Below are 21,773 nucleotides of genomic sequence, written 5' to 3'. Positions count from 1 at the left end.
GCTAAAAGCTCCATGCAATGTCATTCCTGAACTAATATGATTGTCTTTACTAATAAAGTGAAGAAAACATCTATTTACTCTTTCGTATACACAACACACATAAGGGGAGGAAAGAGAGAGAGTGAGAGCGAGAGAGTGAGTGAGGGAGAGAGAGAGAGAGAGAGAGAGAGAGAGAGAGAGAGAGAGAGAGAGAGAGAGAGAGAGAGAGAGAGAGAGAGAGAGAGAGAGAAAGCCCACCAGAAAACTTCGTGGGAATTTTTTGTGCGGGTCCATGTTGTTAAGAAGTGACCTCTAGAGGCCAAATGCAATATCGAATGATATTCTTCTCGAATGAGAATAGATGTTTCTCTCTGACATTTTTTTATTAGAGACATGGTTTCATTCTAATATGATAATAGACCTTTCATGGTGGACACAGCCACTCAGACATTGGACAAAAACTTATATTTTGAGGTTTAAGTAAACAGCGTAGCAAAGTCACAGCAAGCTTTTGGGGTGTTTGGAGTGATGATTTCCACCCGCAAGCAGTCTTCACGGAAAAAAAGGCAACAAGCTCGTTTCTTGTGAAAGAAAAGCTCATCAATATTTCAATAATTCAGTGCTTCTTCTGCAGCTTTCTCTGTCGCTTTCAAAGTAAGACAACACCATGCGCGGTGTAGTGTTCACGGTTGACACCTGTAGACCTCAGGAGGCTCGTGATGTGCACACACACACACACATTCATACACACACACGCACGCACATGCACAAAAAGAATGTCTGCTGCAACATGGTCAACATGAGGCTAAGCCAGCTCGGCCTACTCCCCAAGTGATAGCCAAAACTGGAGACAACCAAGCTGAGGCAATGCAGTGCATCACGTTCTGTGATTGAAGTTCTTGTTAAAAGAAAAAGAAAAAAGATCAGGCTCATCGATCTAACCTAGATAAAAAGGCGAGCTCAAGAAGTAGAGGCAGCTCTGTGGTCTGTATGATGGATGTTAAAAGATGGACATAGGGTCAAATGAGGGTTTCCCAAACAAAATCCAAATTTACAGCTTCCATAAACTTGACATAAAATCATGAAAATAAAAGAAAACCGAAGAAGTGAAATAATATCATGAAATATAAACACCATCAATTGTACAATTATACAAACAAAATCGAAATATTCAAAAGAAATCAAAAGATGATAAAAAAAGCGGAGAAATTTAAAAAATAAAACAGCGTATAAGAACATCAGAAAATAACATAAAAAATAACAAAATTAAAACAAAAATGCAATTATAAACAGATATAATACAAACCCAATCAAATAAAAAAAACGAAAGGAAAACAGAAATAAATAAGCAGACTAAAACAAATAAAATCAAAGGAAAATATAAATAATAGTAAAACTTAAATAAAACTTGCAAAAAAGCTCATAAAATGTATAATGCAATAATCAAACAATAAAAAGTTAAAACATAAACATCCTTCCGGCATACCATAACATCTTCTTGCCATTATTTGTAATACAAATAGAGTATACTGTACACCAACGCATGTTCTGCAGAGAATGCAAAATGCCCAAAAAGCCCTTTTTGGAAAAAACAAACACACACACACATACACACACACACAAATCTGCTGCTGTAAGCACAACAGTTTACAGAGTTTTATTCAAACCCCAGTCTTCAAATTTAAGCCATTTTGGGACCCCGCCCAACCCTACAGTTTGGGAAACCCTGGTTTGAATGAAGGATGAATATGTTATTTAGTAAGTCATCCATGTAACTCTTTGCTCAATTTCATTTCAACAAAAAGCTCAAACAAATCATCTCTTTTTCCTCCTGAATGCGCACGGAAAGATTCAGGATAAAAATGCCAGCAAAAGCAATAAAGGAATAGTCGAGGATTTGTGAGAAGTTTACACCCTTAGCCAATATGCTCTTTAACCTTTTCACCACATTTAAATTTAACTGTCAAGCCAGCAAGATTTCCCGCTTGTTTGTCGTTCCTATATCTGTACCCTTCCATCTGAATGCTAGAGGGGTGTACGTTAGCATTGCAGACTTCACAAAATCTTGGTGTTGTTAATATTTCTCATGACTCATAATTCACAGCTTTAAGGGCAGTATGGATATATCTTGCGTACTTACCATTAAACCGTCACTGTGGTGCAAAGGCGAACACTTTTGTATGTGACTACATGTTAGCGCTATGAAAACTGTTTAAGAAACATTTTCAACGCTACCCGTTAAATACATCTGGTTAGTTGCTGGAAATGTACAAACCCGGTTATGTACCTTTGTGCCGCCACTGTTACAATATTTGACCGGACTGAGCGGCCAGGTTAAGTTATGCTGGTTAGGTTAGGTATGCTCGTTTTCTTAGCGTAGCGCCAAGATAGAAAACATAGGTTGCTAGCAACTATTGCTTCCATTTGTTCTTGTCGGTCAACCATTGTTGTAGGAGAGAACAAGAAGTCCTTTGCATTTACCAACATCTTACGCTCTGACGACGCTCAACACCTCTGGCATTTGATATAGGAATGAGTGAAAACCGAATACGTGTGTAGACTTGTGCTGTGATGAAAATCTTCTACTGAATAGCTTAGCTTAGCACAAAGTTGGAAACGGTGTGCCACAGAACACTTCTCAGGTTAAATGTTGGGATGGGTACAACCCAATACAGTACATTTGCATGCTGCCTCCATAATCACAAATCTATTCTGGACAAATCCCTTATGTGGTTATCTTAGGTTAAGAGTATTATGGCAACAAGAAAAAGAGCGACAATTTTCTCGCATCTAAACACTCTTTAGTTATGTGTTGGAAATATGGTCAAAGGGTATTTTACAACCATAGTCTGCTGAAGTTCACGTTTGCCATTAGATGTTAAAATAAGAAAAAATAAAACCCAAAAATTCATCAATTAACTGTTGAGAAAACAAAAGTCTTCTCCTACCTTGTGAATCTGCTAGCAGTTCCCTCCGTATGTACACGGAAGTGTAAAACTCTGCAAAAAATAGCGTTTTCATTTTTGCTGGTTGGTTGTTGGCAGATTACCAGCAAGGTGCCATAGTGGTGAACAGGTCTGACTCACTCTTATGGTTAAGAATTTCAAACTCGGCCCTGGTTTCTTCCTACCTTCTAAAAGCATGCATGCTAGGATCACTGAAGACTCTAAATCGTAGCAAGGTGTGAAAGTGAGGGTGTATGCTGACCTAGCCTGTCTGTAGAAAGATCTCTCAAACTGGACCATTCCTTTAAGGCTAAATATGTCAAAAACTCATAATGACAGAAAACACATGAGGCATGAACACTGTGCAAGCATCCAAATGGTAAAAAAAACAAACAAAAAAAATAATGATGTCAATATACACATGGAACGCACAATGCATAGCTCACTCTTGCGAATACAGGCACCGCTTTGAAGATGTTATCCTAAAAATGCAAAACTGGGAGTTGCACGGTTCTGAACAGGGGAAACCAAGTTCGGGCGCTCAAAAAAGGCGGAGGTGGTCAATGTGCATCCCCGCATGGATGATTGAGTCCATTTAAGAGTCCATTGCAGTTACAGTGTTAGATGGGTTCCACGTAGTTGGCCGGGTAGAGACCCAGCTGACCGCTGTCCAGACGACCTTTGCACCAGCCCTGCTCATCCTCCTCTTCCAGCTTTGTCAGCTCGTCACCTTTGTACAGAATGTAAAACGGTTTTACGAGGACGTAAAAAAAAAAATAAAATAAATAAATCAATGAATAGTCAGTTTAGTACAGGGGGTCCTTGGTTCTTATGGCATGTTCCATCAATGCAGTAACGACGGAGCTCTGTTGTCAACCAAGGACACCTTGGGTTATAACATGACATGTACCTGCTCGAAAGCTGAGCTCGTCCTGCTCCTGGCCCTCGTAGTCGTACAGCGCCCGCACTCTAACACCACCGGAGGAGTCCTCGTCAAATGGGTTTGCGCCACCATTGGTGTCGCTTGCCGAATTGGGCGCAGTCTGTTCCTCGTCTGACCACTCGTTGGAGGCCCGGTGCCCCTGGTTCTTCTCATAGCTGCTCACACTTAAAAAACAAACAAATAAGACAAAAGAAGAAGAGATCTAAGAATATGATACAGGTGCCGTGTTTTGAATAAACTGTTTTCACTCTGAGACTGTGAATGGTGATCTGAGTTGTGCTTGCAGTGGTAACTATATCTATCAATTCTCTGTCCAATCACTGAAACTTAAAGCACCGAACCATAGCCAACTGTGGGTTTGTACGGTTTCACAAAGACCATTGCTGTTGTATTGGCACACATCAGTGGCTCAACTGTCAGTGTGAAGGCGAGCTGTGAGTGACTCCTGTTGGAAATCGTACTCAGGAACAGATTTCACATCTTGTACAAGCCCTTCGGCAGAGCGACTGCCTACCCAGATGGGGACAACCTAGATTGTAACTATCTGTGCAACAGATCTGCAATCACATCCATTTACTGCACATTTTCATTGACAAAGCACACCAATGATCAGACATTTGTAGGGAATCGTCGGTTGCCGACATTACTTATGCTTCAAGATTGCGTACGGCGCAAAATGAACGCATTTGAAAGCGATACAAGAATATAATCTCATGTGTTACGAGTAGGCAGAAGGCTTATGTTTTTCATTGTATTGTTTTATATTTATATTTTTTAGTTTATAGCCAAGAAATGTTTTTTTTCACACAAATATTTTCTGTAACTATGGGTTAGTGGTAAGTAATGGCACATTCCAACTGTAAGTCTTTCAAAATCATACTACATTGAGAGGTGTGCTTGCCCTCAAGGATTTGGGGAAACCCTAACCCTTGAAAAAATCTGAATATGCTACCGCAGGAAGCCTGCAAAGATTGACTGAAGGTAGTGCGACATTACTTGCTTGTTTTCGAGTAAAGACCTGAAAAATACATGCTTGTGTTTAAGTGTCAAGGCAGGTTAGAACACTGTCACGTGGAAGGAAAGAGTGGAGAAAGGAGGGAGAGGAGGAGCTGCTGGAGAATTCGCAACCGAGTAGAAGTTTAGCTTTGGGCTAGCATAAACAGAGGACCCACAGAACAAGACTTCCACACCTGCCCTGGTCTCCAGCTTGAGCCCGGTCAACCGTTGCCGTGACATTGGTCAGCATGATGGAATCGCTGCCTTTCTTTGACTTTTCCTTCTTAGTGATGCTGTGGCTAAGCTCTGGGTTGTACTCCTGCAAAACAAACAGGGGTGAATAATTGGATCTCCACTGTCGGGTGGTGCACCGATGCCGAAACAACGGCGGTACCTCAAACTGCGGCCAATTCATGTGCATGCCGGGGCCATGGTTGTTGTTGAACCATTGCAGATCTTCCTGAGCACTGGCCGATGTGATGGCGCGTTCAAGTTCCTGGTAAACTGATGCGTAACTGTGCAAGGGCAGCCAGGATTCAGAGTGTTAGCTCTAAACATTCAGTAAAGTAGGTTGTCACAGCTGACTCAAGTCATCAAATAAATCAAACCTTTGGTTCTCTGTGAGGTTGAGATGGCGTTTAACGTCCAGCAGCACCTCCCTCAGGAAGCTCAACCTCTTCTCTTCAAACTGCTGACTCTGATCAAACACTTGCTCCATTTGCTCCATGTACTGAGGTGTGCACTTGTTTAGCTCGTCCAGAGCTTTTTCATACTTATCCTTGGCCTGAAGATAAAAAACACAAATAAGAAATCACTGCTCGATGGTGTAAAGGTCGAAGGATAGCAGAGATCTGCTGAAGTTGGATTCCTGACATGGAGAGTGAGAGAGGGGGCGTGGGTGTGGTATTGAGTCACATATTAACAATGATGATAACAACTATGCAGCCTCTGCTCTCAAGAAAATGTGTTTGTTGTCTTTCAATGAATCACAGTAGTTTCTGAACATTTTCACCTTGTGCGAATCTACTTTGCACTTGTCCACTTTCTCATGGAGTTTCTTCAGCTGGTCGGCAGTCACTGAGGCGTCGCTCTTGCCGTTGGACTCCCTGGTAGATGCTAGTTTCTCCTCTTTGCAGGCCATATGGTATGACTTTTTGGCGGCCTCAAGCTGATGGAAAGATGACAAAAGGAATGTCAACCAGGTAATGGTAACTCCCAGTCAAATGCGAAGGAATAAAAGTGCATCTGGAAAATACTTTGCTGATCCACCTTTGGTGCAATTGCGGCCTCAATTTTTTTTTTTTTTTCGGTAATATGATGCCACAAGCGATTTACTCCTTCGCAGTAAATTTCAAGCTCTATCAGGTTTCATGGAAGACATCTGTGCACAGCCATTTTCAGGGCTGTCCAGATTCAAGTCTGGGCTCTTGCGGCGCCACTCCATGACAATCACAGAGTGTTTCTGAAGCCAACCCTGTGAGAGCTTAGCTATGTGCTTTGGGTCATTGTCCTCCTGAAAAATGAAGCTTCACCCCAGTCTGAGGTCAAGAGTACTCTGGAGCAGGTTTTCATCCAGCATATCTCTATATATTGCAGCATTTATTGTTACTTCTGTCCTGACCAGTCTGCCAGATCCTGCTGCTGAAAAACATCACCATAGCATGATGCCGCCACCACCATACTTCACTGGTATTGGCCTAATAATGAGTGGTGCCTGGTTTCTTCCAAACACGAAGCCTGGCATTCACACAAAAGAGTTCAATCTTTGTCTGATCGGACCAGAGAATTTTGTTTCTCAAAGTCTTTGCATTTTGGCAAATCCCAGACTATTCGCATGTTTCTTTTACTTGGAAGTAGTTTTTGTTTGGCCACTCTACCATACAGGCCTCATTGATGGATTAATGCAGAGATGGTTGTCCTTCTAGAAGGCTCTCCTCTCTCCACAGAGGAACGCTGAAGCGCTGACAGTGGTCACTTCCCTAACTAAGGGCCTTCTCCCCCGATCACTCAGATTAGATAGCTGACTAGCTCTTGAAGTCCTGGTGGTTTCAAACATCTTCCATTTACGAATAATGGAGGCCACTGTGCTCATTGGAACCTTCAAAGCAGATGATTTTTTTTTCTGTATCCTTCCATAGAGCTATGCCTAAAGACAATCCTGTCTTGCAGTCTACAGACAATTTCTTTGACTTCATGCTTGGTGTTTGTGCTCCGACATGCATGATCAAGTCTGGGGCTCAATTTAGTTTGTGTCTTTCCAAATCATACCCAATCAAATGAATTATTTGCAGGTGCACTCTAAGCTGTACAAACATGTCAAGAATGATGAGTGGAAAAAGGATGCACCTGAGCTAAATTTTTAGCTTCATGACAAAGGCTGTGAATACTTATGTAAATCTGATTAGTTATTAAAAAAAATGTATTGTCGTAATGAGGTATTGCATGTATAATTTTGCATAGGACTTTAATTTAAAACAATTTACAATGAGGCAAAAAAATGAAAAAAGTGAAGTGCTGTAAATACTTTCTGGATGCACTATAGATTTCCCGGTTGTAGAAAAAAAGATCTCAACAATTGATAATCTTCTACAACTAATGAAAATCCAGTTGCCTTTTTCCCCACAACATATTCTTGATACTGAAACATTCCCTCCTTACCTCCTTCAACTTTTTAGCCCAGGGCTTCTGGGCCTTCTTGAATCCTTCTTCGGCCTCTTTGGTTTCCTTAAAACCTCCCATCATCTGTTTGTGGTATGAGTCTTTCTGCCAGTTCTTCACCTTCTCAAAGTCCTCGCTCATCAGGTTGTTCTTCACTTCATGATGAAGATCACTCACCTTCTCCGCTTCGGTCATCAGTGACATCCAAGCACGTTCTACTGAGCCATACTGAGGACCTGATGTAAGGGGATGGTAAGTGTTAGCATCTTTGGCGAGCTACATTTCTAAGACCTGTGAGTTTGAAACACCTCTGACCTTTGTCCACCAGCTGTCTCCATCTCTTGGACCACTCAGTCAGCTGCTGGGAGTAGGCTTTCTCAATCTTAGCTCGCTCCTGGATGCAATTCATGAGGTCATTGCAAAGCCTATGACCGTCGTCGATTCGTTTCACCGTACGCTTGTAGTTCCCCACCTTTGCAATAGAAAAGAACATTCTAACTCAGATGTGACAATGTGGACATCAATATCATAAAAATTATTGTAATATGCTGCAACAAACAAGAAGAGAAAACAGATGACCATTTGGGGATGATCCCAGTTTTGAACAGATGAAAGTCTTATGAAAAGTGTGCTTCCTAACTATACATTCCACGCGTTCCGGCTGGGACCCAACGTATTTGTTCATTTATGTGTGAGCATGTGTAGGTGGAAGATTAGTACATGTATGGCACAACATTTTATAGAGCAAGATATTATGCAAGATATTTTTGATCACAAGTGGAGTTACTTTGGTCTGCGGCTAGAGCTTGGCCTTCTCACCTCAAAGCATTTCTTCAGTGCAAGCAGTTATAAAGGAAAGTGACTGAAAGAAAAAAGAACTTAAACCATCACAACATGTTAAGCATAGAGACGAAAGAACCTCCTAGTTCAAAGGACATGGCACAAACATCCCTAAACACAGTGACAATACGAAAGATTTGCTAAGGTGTGACTGGTGAGTAACTGCTTTACTTCTGGGAGACTGCTAGTTTAATCTTTGTGCAGCCTAGTGTACTTGTGCTCATGAAATGTTGACATCTCTGGGTGTTTGAAGAGTGATGTTGAGCGACACCACGCCCCTGCATGAAATGAAATCAACTAAGCGCTTGCATTACACCCGCAGATGTATCGTCTGCATGGCAGAGCGGCTGAGTCAGCAGCACTGCAGCACCGCGATGCAGTGCTCCATAGTGATGTAGTGACGGCAGGCTGGAAGACGACACCTTTGCAGCTGTAGCGAAAACGCACGACTGAATGATGTGTTGATGACAGAACACTGCGGAGAGGGAGCGCACGTGGGCAGAGATTCCGTAAATTAGAACACTGGTGTCAAACTACAGGCCTGCGGGCTGGAACTGGCCCTACCTTGCCTCTCTTGGACAATCTCAGAGGGAGCCAGAGCAATTTCAAATGAATTTTTTCTGGTGTGTTCATATAGTATAAAATAAGCATTTGGATGCATTTGGTTTCTTGACTAAAGAAAGTGAACGGAATTGCATTTTTTTTTTTTTTTTTGGGCACTTTGATATACTTGGGTGTTTTTCTGCTTAGACAAACCTTTAACTTGTATAAATGCTATAAAAAAGTAGTAAACACTAATTTTTTTATACTGCTTTTTCCTGGTGTCAATGTTAAAAAGACTACAGTTTTAGATATAATTATACAACTTTTATAGATACTAATCTGACTGATGGTCAGAGTAGCAAGTGGGGGGCTGTTTGAATGTTTACTTTTTCCTAAGGGGGCTTTGCAAAATATAATTGAGAAGCACTGACATATACCAATGATTGGGCTGAATTTGAGCATTATATTTCTCTTCTTCCAATTAAAGTCAGCAAACATTATCGGATGTCTCTCAAAGATTATCCTGGGCATTTAACCTGTGGCATGTTAAGAGTGATTTTCCTTCCGGATCTGCGTCTTGTCTAAGATGGGAAATTTCTGTCGTCCCAGTTTGCTGGTATGCAGCAAAATCACTTAACTGTTGTATTGCCTCCTTGTTGCTCAACAGTGTTCATCAGCTCTCATATATAATGGATGACTGCTGGGAACTCTAGTTACTCGTGAGTTGCGTGTGCTCTGAAACCCAAGTTGTTGATGTCGTGACATCATGGACACACACAATGTTTTTACCTTTTGGGGTGTGCTGGTTTGATGCTAAAGGTGGTCTCACTTTTTTAAGTGTGACAGATTTCACACATGAGGAAATCTTTGTCTGTGTATCCCCCTTTACCCTGGGGTCCAATAATTAGTCTTGTGGTGTCCATCAGAGGCAGGACTGCGGTTGAGCTGTCAGCGTCTCTACTTCACAATGATGAAGTTTGGGTCTCAAATCTCAGGTCTACCCTTGTGTGGGGCTTTCATAGGGTTTCTTCAGGTATTCCAGCTTCCTCCCACGGGAATAAAAAAAGCATGCATTGGGTTGATTGAAGATTTTAAAGCATCCATTGGAGGGAGTCTGGGTGTGAATGGTCATTTGTTCATATGCTTCCTGTGATTGGCTGGCAATCAGTCCAAAGGGTATAACGCCTGGTCTTTATAGACACACATTGAGTCCTAAAGTATATTATAGCTAAAGAATTTTCAGACAAGAGAGTAAGAGACAAACGGACTAGCAATTTGAGAGATGCTGTAGTCAGAATGAAAAATAAATTAATCCACCTCCACTCAGCTCCCAGCTGAGGCCGGTTCACCGAGAGTTCATTCGACACACGGCGGCGCCTCATCTCTTGGACGTCTAATCACCAAAGGCTCTCATTTTCCATCGTTCTCACCTCCCAGAAACTGTCGGTGTTCTCCTCCAGGCTGGCAGACTCGTCAAAGGCGCCAGACATGGTGGCGGTCGGGGCGGGGTGATGGAGTCTTCGTTAGTTCCTTTCACGCACTGTGAGGGCGACGACAAGCGAATGCATATGAAAAATTCTGCATCATAAGAAGATTCTCCTTAATGCCACATTGCATATTTTAATCCCTAGGATTGTGTACTTAATATAATAAATAATATATATAGTAATATAAAATACTTATGTAACTGTGCACATATTTTCTATACAGGTAAAGCTGCTTTTAAATTTATTTTTTATTTAGTCTGCAGGGGTTAGTTTCGTCTAACCTTGAAACTATGCACAATCAATCACCCACACGCTGATAGCAGTACAAAGTCTCAATCTAAAGGCAAAACACTATCAAGGAAACAAGCAGATTCTGATTCTTCGAGTGCTTTCCTTAGGTTTCTACTCCCCTCGGCTGAGATCAATATATGGAAAGACCGGCTATTAATCTTCACAGAAATCGACCCGGTGACATTTCCTGGGGGACAAGAGGAACCCAAACTTGCAAGTCACGGTACCGTCCACAAAATGCAAGCCTTTTGGTGAAAATTAATTAGGAGGGGACTTAAATGAATCCAGTCAAACGTCCAGACAAATTAGCTCACGCAGCTGTGTGTGCTTATTTTCATCAGTCTCTAAGTATAAACAAAGCAGAAATGACCATACATCTTACTATAGTATGCACATAGAGGTGCCATTAGCTTAACATAAAAACACAAACAACATTCCGTAAATGCACAAAATGTTTTTGATGGAAAAAGCCAACAGTGTTGAGTTCTCCGAGATGATGAGTGGCATTGTTCTGATTACAGTTAATGGCTAGATTAGTAGTTAGTTGGAAGTACAATGCAAAAACTCAATTTTGTCCATAAAAAAATAATTAATTTTCCTAATTTAGGTCTCTGTTCAAAAGCCTTTCTACCCCTGTCTACCCGATAATGTAAATGTAGTCCTATGGGCTGAATTGATCTGTTAGTTCCTACTACAGCAACTTCAAGTTCCTTTCACAGTGGCTGACAAGTAATCACATCCGAATCACAGTTCAAAGATTGTGGGTTTGCCTCCAAGTTCCAGCCTTACTGTGCGTTTGTGATATTTTTTTTTTTTCAGACTTGTTTTCATTTTCTCCAGGTCCTCCATTCCAAAAACAAACTGGTTAAATTAAATTCTGGCCTCAGCCCTCGGGGGTCAAGTCACGACTTGAATGAAAGGCGGAGTGTAACTCTTTCAGTGCCAGGGACAAGAATTATCATCTTTTAAAATAGTAATAAAAATAATAAATAATAAAATTCTCACCATATACATTTTTTTATGGACGGTAGCTGATAACCTTGACTAATGCTTACTCAATATAAGCCAATTGAGCACTGTAGTGTTAACTGTGACCATTGGATGACAGTGTTTCCACACATATAACAAAGCTATTACATGCAATTTTAAGTAAGGAATGGAAATTATTCTTTCATATGATAACACCCATAACACATCGACATACCACACAATATTCTTTTGGCCTTGAAAGATGAGTGAAAATACTAAATATACTGGCCTTCTAAAGGTTTCCTTTTCCGATAAAACTTGGCACTGAAAGAGTTAAATATTTGTTTGAAAATCATGGTAATTCAGGCACCGATTCTTTAGAAAAGACATAAAGTCAAAGTTCAGACTTTGTCTTCACATTAAAATCAAGTCTGACATCATTTAGAGAGCCCTTCATTCAGCGATCCAATTCAAAGCCTAAAAGCAGTCTTTGATGAACTACAATTGAAGTTTTGTGAAGGCTGATGTCCTTGAGAGGCAAGACTCAAGTCACGTGAAGGCAAATATAAAAAATGCAGGTAGGTATTTACAGTTTACAATTACAATGTCTGCCGCAAATCTGTCACTTGTTTTGAATTATTTGAGGAATGGTCCAATTAAATGGTCTGGGTTATCCAACTTTCAAAGGGTCGACCATGGACCATAATCACTTCAAATAAATCATTTGGTTTTGTCTAGTGCATGTAAGCATACTGAGGATTGAGTTTCAAGGTTAAGGGACCTAACAGGACTGATTGTTTTTTTTTTTTTTTTTTTTTTTTTTTTATAAAAAGGTTAATCATCATTTCTGGAGTCTTTGAGGGACCTAGTGAAGTTGAGTATCCAGTTAGTCTCCGTAATGCCAAAGACCAATTTGGTCTGTCAGTTGGTCTTTAGGCCTTTTCTCTGAATTCACAGGTTTGATTGTGAGCACCAATATCAGGCATTTTGACACTTATTGACATTTACCTTTTTTTGCTGAGTGATAACAGATCATTTTAAATTATTTAGGGATTAAGAATTATTTATTTATATACATTTTAACTGAACTTTTGAAGGTATGATGCTGAACTTGCGAACTGCCATCACTTTTTGTTTTCCTTGAACCGAAGTGTAGTAAAACACTAACATTTTCAGTTATTCTAAAAACTTGGGACACTATTTACTTTAGAAATCTTTACAGAGCTATATATTTTTTTAAAAAAATGTATTGAACTTTCCAAGAAATACTGCCCTGAACCTGATAGATCCCTGTACTTTTTTGTTATTATCAAAACAAAAATGTTTATTGTCCAAGATAAAATGGGGGGAAAAAAAAAACAAAAAACCTAGGTCTGCTGAAAATAGGAAAAGTCAATAATAAACACTCTTAAATCAACTTAATTAACTGTTGTCATTTTTTTAATTAAAAATGTACAATACAAATATTTTCCTTTTCACTGCAATTGAATGTCGGCTTCAAATTTGCCTGCTCGACAACCAATAACCACAAACGGTATGCAAACATTGCTGATGAGGAAATTTCAAGGAACGTGTGACAGATGCAAACTAAAAGAAAGAGAATTACCGGTATGTGTTGTGATAGGAGATGAGTGGGTGGGGACAGGGGGTGGGGCAATTCCAGTGTGGGTATTTGGGTCAACCACCTCGACACTTCTGACAATGAAAGGGGCACAAGAGAGATGTCACCAGACTGAGCGAGACAACAGAGAGAGAGAGAGGATTTCTCCAAAATTTAAAATCCATCCCACTGAGAATTTGTGGTTCACTTGATAATGGCATTGGATGACGACAGTTTTTTATCATGCTTGTTTAATTAGTCTCAAACGGAGAAGCTTTTGTTTGGCGCAGCTCTATCAGCTTTAAAACCAACATTACAAAGGTGAAAACACACAAAAACTAAGGCCATGCTGGTCGTCCCTTGGCCCGGGACGCCGAGTTCAGCAAAAGAACCCCAACTGCTGATATGCTGAACAAGAGGCATCAACTCAACAAGACAAAGAGCAGCACAGCCCTCTGCCTGAACAAAAGCTTACCACTAGTCCTCCATTAGCGGCGGCCCGAGCTGCAGCCGGGAGAGAAAGAAGACACGTGGTTCAGGACAAGAACCACCACCCCTTCGCAGCAACAAGAGCATCCACAGAGTCAGCCGGGAAAGCAACCAAAAGCAACCAGGAGTGCTAACGTGTGTTTGTGTATCTCAGCGAGAGAGCGATAATCCCGCGTTGTTTAGCTCGGGTGGATCTGACAGAGCGCTAAGCCGTGGGGACCAGGGAGGAGAAATGAGGCGATCGGGGGGGATAGGGGGTGGTAGTTGGTGGGTGTGTTGCTGCTTGGGTGAGGGCGAGTTACACCTCTCAGCTCCTCAGATTGTGTTTTGCTTTGAAGGGACAATGTGTAAGCTTTAAACCAATTTACTTTAAAAAGGAATACATTCAATGATTACTAATGTCAAAAACTTGCAAATAAATGTGTTCTGAACGACCAACGGTATGTTTATATATAATCGTAGGTCTACTTTTTAAATTACAGTCGGCCCCCGGTTTACGAACACCCTCTTTTATGAACATTTCGACTTACGAGCGTGGTCCGCGAAGTTTTTTGTCCCCACTTACGCACAGACCATTCACCTTACGAGCAATCTGACATGCCGGCCATTGTATTTGTTCATATATTCTCGCCTTGCCACGTTGCTTGTAACAATAACGTTGAATGCTATTGCTCTTACAATGTCACAGTCACTGTCTCAGTCACGGTGTCAGTCACGGTCTCACTCACGGAGATGCTATTGGCCGGCGTCATGTCAATCACAGAAATGCCGATATGCTATTGGCCGAACGCCTTTATCTAGCTTGATGGCACAGCTGGTCGGGACGAAAGGAAGGAGAGAAAATGAGTCAAAAACGGAAGGAAGGAATGTTGTTAAGACTTTGCAAACTTTATCTGTTAGACACGGCTTCTAAAATTGCTAGTGGCGGTAAAGGAAGAAGTAAGAGGATGATGACAATAGAAACCAAGCAGGAGATAATAATAAAAAAAAAAAAATACGAAGGAGGTGCACGCATGGCTCGTGAGTATGGCCGTAACCGCTCGGCAATCTTCTAAGGGCAAGACTTTCCTTGTCGGGGGACGGACCTCGATCGACAACAAAATTGAGAGGCTTCTTCTATTATGGATTAAAGAGAAGGAAATCGCCGGTGATATGTTCTAGTTTTGAGAAAAGTTCCCGTTTAAGAAAATAAATCAATAAATTCTGCGGGTTGGTCTCTGCTCCCCTCCGCCTCCACCCAGCTCAAGTCACGTCGCCCCAAAGGTAAATGTCATTTTTCCTTTGTATATTTATGTTATTTAACTGTACAGTAGGTTATGTTACTCATTTTTAATATGTGTATAAAGTCGTGATGTTTTTACCTAAGGTTTTTGCACGCATTCACGAATTAACATAGGTTTGGATTGCCCGTCATACGAGCAGTTCGAGTTACGAGCGTAGCCGCTGAACGGATTTAGTTCGTAACACGGGGGCACACTGTATATTAAATGGGGGCGTGGCACTGCTCCGGAGGTTGCCATGTCTGTAATAGTTACGGACAATGGAAAATGCAGCTCCTCCTGCTGTCCGTAATGAAAAACGGTCTAAATCTTACACGTTGTCCCTTTAAAGACTTGCTTCCTTAATAATGAGTTTCCACAAGACAGTTTGAGAGCAACCCTTTTTCCCGTTTTCCCATTTTCATGTTACTCAATACCCAGATGGACTGGCACAAAAGTAAATAAAAACAATCATTAAAAACACACCTTATAATCACACTTAATGTAACTGTAATTAGTCCATGGTTTCCTTTTAGTTCCATCTTGAGATAATTGGATACACTCTTGATACCAGAAGTCCAAGATCTATGTCCAGTACTCTGTAATTTTGTTTTAGTTGTTGAAAATTCTGAAGACGGGATATTGAAGATGGAAGAATAGTATTCAGTGCTTTGGACCAGTTTTGCAAAGTTCATTGCCTGCTGATATTGTCTCTTAACTGCTTATTTCGTTCTCTTAAACGTCTTTTTCCTGATTTCTAAAGAGCCTTTCTTAAGATATTTATATTCTTGATCATTTTTGCTAGCTTGTGGGATTGAATTTTTTTTTTACTACCGCATCGCATGATCAAGACACGTGGGTTGACATGTACAGGGAGGGGCACAAGCAGATGTACCGAGCATTAACTCAAAATTGGACTCTCAGAGCTGCAGTGTAACTCTTATACTGGAATTGATACCTAACAGAAATATAAAGAACCTAAAAGAACTGTCTTTGGAACATACCAAAATTTAAAAAACCTTGGCTGAGGTCCTTTAAACCTTGAGGCAGGATTTGAGAAGCTGATTACACAGAAAGCGGAGGCAATCTTTGCAGATAAAAGACATGCAGTTTCAGTGGTTATAAACGGCAGAGGAGAGAGATAAGCTGTCAAACTAATGATATTTTGGGGAAAAAAAATGATTGTGTGCCTACTACTACTATTTTACAAGTGTTTCAAAATTGGAGTAAAAGATTCTTGCTGAAAGGTGAAATTAGAATGTTGCACCATTATAGGATTGCTATGTATGTATGTTGCCACATATTAACAAGTGTACGAGTTTTACTACTACTACTTACTACTTACGATTTATAATTACCGTTTCGTGCCGTTGGACTAATATGTTGGCGGAAAATATTTCATTAAAACCGAGCACAGACAGAGCAAAAGCTATATCACTGTGATTTACTATTTAAAAAAGCCTCTACAAATAATCTATCAATTTTTGCGAGCATGTGTACTGAAGTAGGTATATTTGGAATCTCCAAATTGAGGCTCCCAAACCACCAACCAACCAAACAAACAAACACTCTCAGTAGTGTCTGCTTGACAAGTTGGAGAAAAAAGACAAAACAGTCCGAACACAAGTTTCACCCAACAACATGAATTTGTGCAGACATGCATCAAAGGTTATTCGACCCAAGATTAGAACACACAACCTCACAACTATGAGGCACAGTAACCACCAGTTCACATTGCAGCAAGTATAATAAAAAAGGAACAACAAAAAAAAGTTATTGGATGACAAGAGATATAGAACCTGAATGAGAACGTTGCTGCTGCTCACCTCCACTGTGCTGCTATGTAGCACGCCTTCGCCACACACACACACTCTGCAAAAGTGAACTTTGCTATTTCCTTGCGAAGACACATCAGGCCATCAATAATTAGCAAGGGAGGGCCACAGGGGATGGGAGGAAGAACACGGAGAAGAAATGAGGAATGACAAGGGTGACGCTATACTGAGTCATACATATATATACTGTATATATATATATATATATATATATATATATATATATATATATATATATATATATATATATATATATATATATATATATATATATATATATATATATATATGTATATATATATATGTATATATATATATATATATATGTATGTTTTACGCTAACAGGAAGTGTGCAGGAGAGACTGGTTTTCCTGGAACGCACTATATAGGTGACATTTGTTATTATTATTATGATTAAGATTCAGCAGGTTAGGTTTATTAAAGGCTCTTAAATGCCCATCGGTGTGGCTGTAAGTGGGAGTCCTCATTTGTGCCATGTGACTGGCTGGTGACTAGTTCGGGTGATCCCCACATCTCACCAAAAGTCAGCTGTATTAGGAACCAGTTCACCTTAAAACCTAACGAAATACAAATATAGATATGAGTAAATTGGGAATGAAATGACTAACAGCAAAACGTCCCTGAAGCCATGCTGAGTATTCCAACTTTGTCAAAGTACACAAGGCTCGAAATGAGAAGTTTGCATAGACATTTGCAAGTCTACATTTGTATTTTGCATGAAATAATGACAATGGATAGCAAAACTGAGAATCTCAGATTTTTCAAGTTTTTCTAGTCAAGTTCCCAAAGTGCGTGTTATAATGCATGTACATCATCTGCGTGGGCAATTCGCAAAGTGAGGCGAGATGATGCCACTTACGCCCTGGCAGCTTGCTGGTAACCAGCTTTGGATGGCTACTATGGGGGTTACGATGATTAATTATTAATCAGAAAGGGGAAATCCAGGTGCAGAGAGTAAAAACTCTGCAACAGTTTGTCTTTAGCCACAGGTGCTTCTCCTTGGTAAGGTCTGTTTAACTGAGCTCATTTATTTGTCTAATTCTTTTATAGAATAACTGAACATACTTATACTGCGGTATATCCTCTATTGTGATATATAACGATCTATATGGTGATCGAAGATTTGTTCCATGTCGCTTATCCCTGGATGAACGTTAACATTCTACTGGGAATCATTTTTGCTGTTCTAATGAATAACTTCTTCAACACCAAAGGGTTTTATGGACAGAAAAGAGCCCTCCTTAAACTGTTCCCACGAAGCTCGATACCTACAAACATCCTAACCTAACCCCTAATGGATCCATTCATTGATTGGGAGTGTCTAAGTGTAATGCGTCACAGAGATAGCGCACACTCACAGACAAGACATTCTGGCCATCTGTGTGTCATCTAATCAGATTTCCTCCTCGGGGTGGGTGGGCTTGCTCCATCTGACCTCTGTATTCAATCCCGCCATTGTGCAAGATAATTTATGACGTCACAAATTAGAACAGAGAATGGTTTCAAGTTGAAGGTTATCTATGGGTTATTGATAGGCACTTTAAAAATGGACCCTGGCATTCATTTGTCATGATTGAATGATATGATGGCTCGGATTCGCCCATCGGTTGAATTTGGGCGATTACGGTTCTTCCATCCAATTCTGGTTCCAAACGATCAATTTCCATTCTATAAAATAAAATAAAATAAAATAAAAAAGAGCTAACTCGGGCTCTTGTGGGACAAATCATAAATCTCTGTTATTTTTCTGTTTGTAAATTTTACAATGAGTTGCCTATAAATGACTATTTTCAACCAGTAACTGTATCATTATCAAGAATTATAAATAAGTGACGATAGGTTATACTTAGACCGTTATTCATCTTTAAAACCCACTTTAAATTTAAATATGGTCTAAATAAGTGTTCTTTCCAACCTACATATATTTTTATATCTATTCGTAGGTCTAGTAATCGCTATTTATATTACATGGGGAGTGTCACCCAGATGGGGCAGTCCTGTTCCTTTTAGCTACAGAAAGCGAAGGCGGAAAACCTTTGCCAACAACAAGCAAACATTTGATGGCATTGACACCAACAAGATTGCATTACACACGCAAACACACATGCATTTCCACCATGGCATCACCAGCTTGCTTTCTCACGTTTTTTTTCTCTAATTTGAAACCAAACAAGTTTCTCAGCAAGAATGACAATTAGGTTTATAAAGAAGCAGTCATCTTGGCCATGATTACAGCGAAGGAACACTTCAGCCCAAAGAGCAACTGGCATAAAATCAATTGCGCTTATGAATCATTTAATATAAGTTATATTGTAAGTGTACATAACGATGGCTAAAGCCTTTCAGTGTAATATAGTCTATGTATTGTAAAGCCTTGAAGCACATCCACTTAAGCGCAATGATGACAAGAGCTGTTAATGGCCTCCACCACGGCCATATTGTATTAATAATAAATCCATCCATGCTATCATGTCAAAGCCAAAAAGTAAGGTGAGATGTGTTGTTTAGTTGGTTTTTTTTTGATGTCCCAATTAGGATTAGGTTCTGATAAGGTGCACATACATGATCGATAGACGATATTGGGGATGTCGTGCGGGCGGGAGATTACCAGTATTTCTGGTGATGTCATGCTGGTTGTGTTTGGTAAAGTACTTTTTTTTCCTGTGGTACTCGGTGTAAAAAAATTGAGTACCACTTTACCACAATGTTTATTCACTCAGACAATGTCATTAAGATTCACACTTAAGTGACTGAAAAGTTTTAAAAAATAAAACATGAAAATGGCATGACTCCTAAATCTGCACCCCAAGGAAATATACCAAATGAGTTGACGAGACTTGATATTCACGGCATTTTCCATTTGTGTCAAACCTTGCTTCTCAAGCATACTGTTACATTCACAACCAATGTTAAAGAGATATCGAAATTGACAAGAGTCTGTAGGTCATTAAACAAGAAGGGCAGGTGGAGGAGTGCGTAGCAGATGTTGACATGCTGACCTCTGGAGACTCAGAATGAGAAGATTGAGTCCCTCGAGAATAACGAGGTCAAACAAGACAATTTAGGGATTGAGTCTTATTAATTACGTTAGCCGGTGTCTGTTCATGCAACTGAAGTCAAGTCATCCAATGAGATACTTCTTTTTAAATAAGACTGCACAAATACATTAACATGCATTGTAGTATTATATATACATTCAGACAACATATTACAAATATAACCATCTTCTTATTCATTTGGAACAAAACATAATTGACTAGTCACAATGAAAAGCAACCATCACAATGAAATGGTATAACCACGTATGCAACCAACCAACCACAAAGACATGTACAACGGATGGAGGTAATCAATATCTGCATTGACTGAAAATGTTACACAATATAATGGAAGCAAAAAGACGAACGGACAATATACGCTGAATAGTTTTTTTTTTATTTTTATTGTAAAACTGTCAAGATATAATAGGATAAAATAGAACCTAATAGTGTATGAATGTCTGTATAATCTATAGATACTGAATGTAATAAATCAGAAAAAAATTAACATACAAATACAAATGTCTGATCATTTTCATTTTACGCCATTTGAAATAAGTGGCATTTGAAAATTACATCCAGAGTAAATTATTTGAAGAAAATATATGAATAAATATCGAATAATAATGTTATGTTATTGTTATATTATACCTATTTTTTTAAATAACAAAAAAACATTTTTTATTTGCATGCGAGAGTTGGTCATCAACCAAGGTATACTGTTTATTCTTGTCGATGTTGTCGGCATTGATGTACAATTCATCGCACAGAATTTGCAGAAACATGAAAAGTGAGCTGCATCATTTTTTTTCTTGTTTTTTGCCTACTTTATTATTTGTTCGATTATGGAATGTAGTCGGCTCGGGGAAGCGAACAGAATATGAAATTCATTGTGTGGTGTTACTATGCATATGACAATAGAACTCTTGAATCTTTATCGACTAAAGTGCGTGCAGTAGGCCTGTGCTGAAACACTTCAGTACCGCGGACAGAGCCCACCCCGGAGGCACAACATGGAAGGAGGTCAGATGCAAGTGCACACTTGTATGCATTCTTGACCATTCATTGTCGACTTACATGAATCTGCAATAAATTCGTTCAAACAAACGAAACCAGTAACACGTGCAACAGATGCAGTAGCAGAATATCGGCGGCTAAAATCTTACCTCCAGCTACAAATCCAAATTTAGTTCATAATGACTACAAAACTGTTATATGATCACTCCCCATTTTGTCATGCTCGAACTACACCCTTGGGCTACCTTTCTCACTGACTCGGTTGCAGCGACAATAATCCCAATTAAGTCGCTTTTTAATTGCTGTTACAGCGCTCGTATGATGGTAGTGGGCTAGCAGCTAGTGAATAATAATCATAAATTATATGAAGATGACATACCGACGAAAATGCTCGCTTCAGTCCTGCAAGGCGGGCAGCAGCATCGTCGGTTGCTAGAGTGCTGTCGAGACCGGAGGGATGACGAAAAGCCAAAGAGGATGAAGCGCACTTCCCGGAAGCTGTATGTATGCTTCCAAAATAAAGGCGAGCGCAAGTGCTGAACAGCCCTTTCGACAGAAAGTTCATTGCCCTAAATACCAAAGACGCCAAGAAAATAGAGTTAATCGCATCTTTGCACCATCTTTTTCCTATAATCATTTTCTTAAATCGTTATTTTTTTATGATGTCGACAACACATCATTTTATTTAAATAAAAACGAGTCCTGTATAAATAAATTGGCTTTCATATTAAAATATACTTTTGCAAACCAGATTCAATTAGCAAAATGTTCTCGACTTATTTCGTAAATTATCACTGAACATTAAAATCGCATTGTTATTTGTTGCTTTGTTTAGTTCATGATTGAAAAACAGTAGATAGGAG

At 39.8% G+C, this 21,773-nt stretch overlaps 1 protein-coding gene across 4 annotated transcripts; it reads right to left on the bottom strand.

Annotated features, from left to right (window-relative positions):
* Positions 1–341: 341 nt before the first annotated feature.
* pacsin1b (protein kinase C and casein kinase substrate in neurons 1b) lies at positions 342–21,365 on the bottom strand. Of its 4 annotated transcripts, none has more exons than XM_088424283.1 (10): positions 21,290–21,365; positions 10,335–10,444; positions 7,837–7,993; positions 7,522–7,757; positions 5,876–6,031; positions 5,472–5,647; positions 5,258–5,378; positions 5,058–5,182; positions 3,835–4,031; positions 342–3,654 (listed from the first exon to the last, which is right to left on the bottom strand). In XM_088424283.1, exons 2-10 carry the CDS (start codon positions 10,392–10,394, stop codon positions 3,545–3,547), a joined length of 1,338 nt encoding a protein of 445 aa, XP_088280409.1. In that variant the 5' UTR covers positions 10,395–10,444; positions 21,290–21,365; the 3' UTR covers positions 342–3,544. The 4 variants fall into 4 exon arrangements, with proteins under 4 accessions (XP_088280409.1, XP_088280411.1, XP_088280412.1 ...); XM_088424285.1 differs by lacking the exon at positions 21,290–21,365 and adding an exon at positions 16,799–16,815; XM_088424286.1 differs by lacking the exon at positions 21,290–21,365 and adding an exon at positions 13,727–14,073.
* Positions 21,366–21,773: the final 408 nt, after the last annotated feature.

This window comes from Hippichthys cyanospilos, chromosome 9, assembly GCF_059441005.1.
Source record: "Hippichthys cyanospilos isolate Australia breed blue-spotted pipefish chromosome 9, RoL_Hcya_1.0, whole genome shotgun sequence".
In the NCBI taxonomy this organism is placed as follows: Eukaryota; Metazoa; Chordata; class Actinopteri; order Syngnathiformes; family Syngnathidae; genus Hippichthys; species Hippichthys cyanospilos.
This window is presented reverse-complemented; position numbering and strand designations above follow the sequence as displayed.

What these genes read in the sequence shown, in the direction of transcription:
- pacsin1b (XM_088424283.1), bottom strand. Translation starts at nt 10,394, where the DNA reads ATGTCTGGCGCCTTTGACGAGTCTGCCAGCCTGGAGGAGAACACCGAC. An exon ending in GGGCTAAAAAGTTGAAGGAG is followed by an intron (nt 6,032 to 7,521) that starts GTAAGGAGGGAA and finishes TCTTTCCATCAG; the next exon opens with CTTGAGGCCGCCAAAAAGTC. An exon ending in CGAGCTCAGCTTTCGAGCAG is followed by an intron (nt 3,655 to 3,834) that starts GTACATGTCATG and finishes TTCTGTACAAAG; the next exon opens with GTGACGAGCTGACAAAGCTG.